The following is a 5,348-nucleotide window of genomic DNA, read 5'->3' as shown; positions in this document are numbered from 1 at the left end:
TTTTGTTTCAGAAGCTACAAGGAACCCCATAAAATGTTCCTTAATTTCTGGTTTCTTATCCATTTTGATAGTCCTTATGACGACTGACATCTGTTCTTGATGGCTTACATCGGGAGTACAGTCCAAAATAATTGAATAATATTTGGACTGTTTAACTTCAGTCACCATTGTGTCCATTATTTTAGTACTGATTGAAGCAATAAGTTCATTTTGGATGATATTTCCAAGGTAGCTGGAATGACTGAACTGGCCACTCTCAACACGCTCAATGTGCTGCTTCATGACAGGATCAAATTTAGCAAGCAGCTCCACCTCTTTTAGAAAATTCCCATTATTCTGCTGGTGTAACGTGTTTGATGAACCTCTAAATGCAAGATTTCTCTCGGCTAAGGATTGGATAATGGCGATTTAAGCGAGTCAGGACATCTCTCCAGCGCCTCTTTTCAGCCTCCAATAGTGTTCTTTCAGCTTGGTCTATTGTCTTTCCAGTTTGCAAACGGAGTTGTAAATCTTTCCAGGTTGCCATGTGCGCTATGTGTGCTGGACTGCTTTCATGACTTTTCAAAAGTGTGCCTATGTTTTTCCAGTCTGTCAGTCCTTCTGTCACTAACTTTTGTTCTTTGGTTGAAAATAATTTACAACAAAAGCAATAGAGAGCATTTTTTGTTTTTGAGTAGATAAGCCAAGTCCGCTTCATCTTTTCTCCATTAACCAATGTTCTACAAAAATAATGATAATGAAAACTTCTTCCGTCTTCTTTTTTGGGAAATGTGAAATCAGAACTAATCTGAAATGGCCCTCTACCTACTGCATCCGTTCTAAATGCATCAGACAGAATGGTTGGCCAGTTAGCAGGATCTAGTGGTTTAGAATAAATGGGAGGCTGCTCAGAAGTAGATGATGCCTTCTGTGGTTCTGGGGAATGTGGTGGTCTTGGTGGCAGTACAGCTTCCTGGACAGATCCTGATGAATGTGATGGCACTGGAGCATCCTGTTCAGGAAGTTCAGAATATTCCTCTGGCTTGCTGTCTGGAGCTCCAATATATTTTAGAATTGATCCTGCAAAATTACAAATTTCCTTAGATGATTAGGCGTTAGTCTAAAATAATACTCACCATTCAGAAAACATAATAAAACCAAACTTTAATATGTTTCTTTAAATTATTAAATAAACGATAATGAATTACCTTTTTCTTTTGACCATTTTTCTTCGTCAAATTTCTTTTTCTTTCGTTTCTCTGCTCCGCTGAGATAAATTCGTTTTGATGCCATTACGGGAATGATGATTGGCGAGTCTTAGAGTCTAATGTAGGCCTAGCACAGAAATCTGTTAAGTGAAAACCTTATAAATACATGGAATCAATTTTACATACACGATATTCGAGTAGAATAAATATGATTATTTTTATCAGTGTAGGCCTAACACAGATATCTGTAAAGTGTAAACCTTTTAAATACCCCTTAATAAAAATAATTCTACATACACGAAATTCGGGTAGATCTGAAAGGTGAACAGATGGGTAATTGTTGAGCCTGTGGTTATCTTAATATTATATACGAACTAGAGAAACGGACCACACGACAAACGGAATAGAATTCATGTATTTCTGTCACTTCCTTTTGAGCTAACCTCGGTCCTGCCATCTAGTGTTTTTTTCATTAGGTAGGTGAAGTGAGAAAATAAATAATCATAATTTTGAGAATAAAGAAATAAGCGAATAAATAAATAAGGGATTGGATAAAATATTGATACAAAATAAACAAAATTGAACATATGAACATATATGAACATTGAATATTGAAAAAGGTGGAAAAGGTAAACATTCCATAGAATACAAACATTTCCTATTGTGCATACAAATATAATAAAAGGAATTCCAATTTACAGTCACAGAACACACAAACTTACAAATTTACACTATTAGAAGCTGAGCATGAAGCGACCAAGGAGTAAACAAGAACGCTGGTGATGCCAATTCCAGTGACAAATAAAGCCAAACAATTGGACAAAGAATAGTAAGCTAATAGCCAAAAAGAGTTTATAATCAACAATTAATAACATCTGTAGCCATAAGCCCTAGCTTAGTGAACACATAAATGAATATATAAAGCCAATTAATGCTTACCATATTATATCTTTAGATTAAATAAGATGTAGGTGATTTTTAACAAGATAGTATTTTTAGCAGACGAACAAAACATCTCAAACAATAACAAACACTGCAAGAGGCGTGTTGTTTATTTGCGTCGGCGAGCGGGAGAGGCACAGGCTCATATTTGACCTTCGGTACCGTTACCTAGCATTTGGGCCGGCCGGGAATCCCCTGGTAGGTTGGGGGCCCTAGGCAATCGGCTATACCGCCTATAGCTAGAATCGGCTCTGTGTGTGTGTGTGTGTGTGTGTGTGTGTGTGTGTGTGTGTGTGTGTGTGTGTGTGTGTGTGTGTGTGTGTGTGTGTGTGTGTGTGTGTGTGTGTGTGTGTGTGTGTGTGTGTGTGTGTGTGTGTGTGTGTGTGTGTGTGTGTGTGTGTGTGTGTGTGTGTGTATTTTATGGGAAGGGGATATATCGTCGTGTGTGCTTATATGTGTACATGTTCACATGTGTGTGTGATTCATCTTGGTCTTTTGGATCACGTATTGGACTCGTGATCGACAGCTATTTCCCTCCCGGAAGAGAGCTCAGAGCTCGTATGTCCGATCTATGAACTTACACGCACACATATCTCCAACTCCCCGCCCACGAGAGTTGGAGTAACGACTCGAAGCGCAGCGAGACTGAAAACAAAATTAATCCTGGCCTGGCTTCGAACCAGGTACCGCCGATATCTTGACATTGAATACCTGACTCTCAACCGATTACGCCACCGAGAAATTTGAATAATGAGTGTGTGTGTATTTATATATTTTTATTTTACGGGAAGGAGAGATATCGTCGTGTGTACTTATATGTGTACACGTTCACATATGTGTGTGTGTGTGTGTGTGTGTGTGTGTTTATATACTTGTATTTTACGGGGAGATATCGTCGTGTGTGCTTATATGTGTACACGTTCACATGTGCGTGTATTTGCAGGGAAACGATGAAAATTAACATTTGGCTTAATTCCTCTTTGGTTTGAGCCACAACCCTTAATGGTACAATAAGCCATATTGTCAAGATCTATATATACCGGTATATATAGATCTTCATTGTCAGAATATAACTAATTGCGTGGAGCGGTGCGGGCGGAGGCAGCGACATGCCCGTACAACGAACCAACATCAACTAACAGCGACGGGACGCGCGAACCCCACTTTGAGCAGCCAGGTGATGTCACGGGCCCGCTGCGCCAACTCTCTCGAAATTCGGTCGGAAGTGGTTAGACCTGGTATATATAGATCTTGGACAGTACCATCTCCGACTCAGAAATTGCAATACCAGGTTATAGTGTTGTGCATATTGATAGAAAGAGGACTGGAGGAGGGGTATATACTTTCATTCACAATAATATAGCATTCAACCCCTGCACAGACCTTATGAGTAACGAGTGCATCGAAGCTGTGTGGATAGAAATACTGTTACCTAAATCGCATCCCATCTTATGCAGGGTCTGTTACAAACCGCAGAAAGAGATGTCTTTCTATAGCACATTAGAAACTACCTGTTTCAATGAATTATTATCCTAGGTGATTTTAATACGAATCTGGAGAGTACAAACAATAACCATATTGAGGCAATGAGGGACTTGATAGAATATCATGGCCTGATACAACTGATTGACGAGCCTACTAGAATAACAGGCACTTCCTGGTCTATCTTAGATCTTATCCTGGTATCCGATTGTAATAAGATAACGCAGGCTGGTGTTTGTGATTATGGTCTTAGTGACCACATGCTCATGTATTGTACTAGGAAATATAGGAAAACGACTTACAATAAGCATAACACAGTAAAGCTTCGTTCCATGAGGCATTACTCAAGGTAACATTTTGTAGATGAACTGGGTAGGACAAACCAATCGCTAGTACTAAATTGTTCTGGTGTTTATGAGGCTTGGTCTAATTCTAACTACACATTTCTTACTATTATTGACAGAGTAGCGCCTCTCAAAGAAATATGAATAAAACAGAGGACGGAACCATGGATGGCAAACGAAGTACTGGGCTTGATTAGAGATAAAGACAGATTTATGGCAAGGTTTAGGAAAAGTAAAAAACAGGAGGACTATAATGGCTATCTATACTATAAGAATAAGGTGAAATATTGGAAGGAAAAATTCAAAGATGATAATTGTACTAACATGGTAAACCAGAACAAACATGATCCAAAGAAGCTTTGGCAAACTCTGAAGAACCTACAAGTTCACACTAAGCCTAATGGCAAAGCAGACAGGATAGGACTCGTGATAAACGACGAACTTAACTCTGACAAGAACACCATAGCTAAACACTACAACTCCTTTTTCACAACCATAGCCACTAAACTAGTAATATCCCACCCAACGGGTTCTGGGAAATTTGGGCTAGGGTACCTTCAGGAGTACTAAAAAGATAAGTCCACAAAGTGTTCCCAACTACATCAGACCACCTAATAAGAGGTGTTTAGATTACTGGCTAACCTAAGTGCCAATAAGGCTACAGAGTTAGACAAATTCCTACGAGGTTTGTTAATGACAGGGTCACAATTATAGCACCTCCAATAACTCACAGAATCAATTTGTCAATCAGTTCAGGATTTATCCCAAACGACATGAAAAGGGCTCGGGTAACACCTCTTTATAAGAAAAACGCCAAAACTGATGCAGGAAACTACAGGCCTGTGTTATTTCCAAAGTTTTGGAACGTATCGTATACAATCAGTTAGATACCTACCTCAGGGAACGTAATCTACTATACGTAGAAATGCAACTAAAAAAAAAAAAAAAAAAAAAAAAAAAAATCTTTTTTTTTTTTATATATATATTTTTTTGTAACTTGACCAAAAATAAAAACATGGATATTTTCGATTTTTCATATATTTTGTTTTGAAATAATTCAGCAAGGAAAAGAACCATATTACAATAATTTTTCTATGATAGAACATCAAATAAATCAGTATACCCTTCACTTAAGGTTTTCTATGGTGTTAGGGCACTTCCATTTTCTGCGGTTTCATGTTTTGATATACTTTATTTATTTTACAATGTACAGTTGCCCCACTTAGTTTTGGCACAGTTTTAAAAATGTTTCGGACAAGAATAGCAACTCGCCCGGTTTTCTTTTTTTTATTACATTTTCGTGTCTGCTCATTTACATACTTTGTTTTTTCTTTTTTTTTCTTTGGTAGATAGTAATTACCTTAAAAATGTGACAAACAGCAAGATACTCAAA

At 37.9% G+C, this 5,348-nt stretch overlaps 1 protein-coding gene across 1 annotated transcript in view; it reads right to left on the bottom strand.

Annotated features, from left to right (window-relative positions):
* LOC143027003 (zinc finger MYM-type protein 1-like) overlaps positions 1–2,191 on the bottom strand; it is a 3,688-nt gene extending 1,497 nt beyond the window's left edge. Inside the window, exons 1-3 of the mRNA XM_076187824.1 lie at positions 2,127–2,191; positions 1,188–1,327; positions 1–1,059 (exon numbers count right to left, since the gene is read on the bottom strand). The exon at positions 1–1,059 is cut by the window's left edge and continues 1,497 nt beyond it. Coding sequence (XP_076043939.1) covers positions 1–282 — 282 coding nt within the window. The 5' untranslated portion in view covers positions 283–1,059; positions 1,188–1,327; positions 2,127–2,191. The remainder of the gene's footprint in view (positions 1,060–1,187; positions 1,328–2,126) is intronic.
* Positions 2,192–5,348: the final 3,157 nt, after the last annotated feature.

Source organism: Oratosquilla oratoria, chromosome 7, assembly GCF_046742065.1.
Source record: "Oratosquilla oratoria isolate Oo_2021 chromosome 7, ASM4674206v1, whole genome shotgun sequence".
In the NCBI taxonomy this organism is placed as follows: domain Eukaryota; kingdom Metazoa; phylum Arthropoda; class Malacostraca; order Stomatopoda; family Squillidae; genus Oratosquilla; species Oratosquilla oratoria.
Note: the sequence above shows the minus strand (reverse complement) of the source record. Positions and strands in the feature narration are given on the sequence as shown.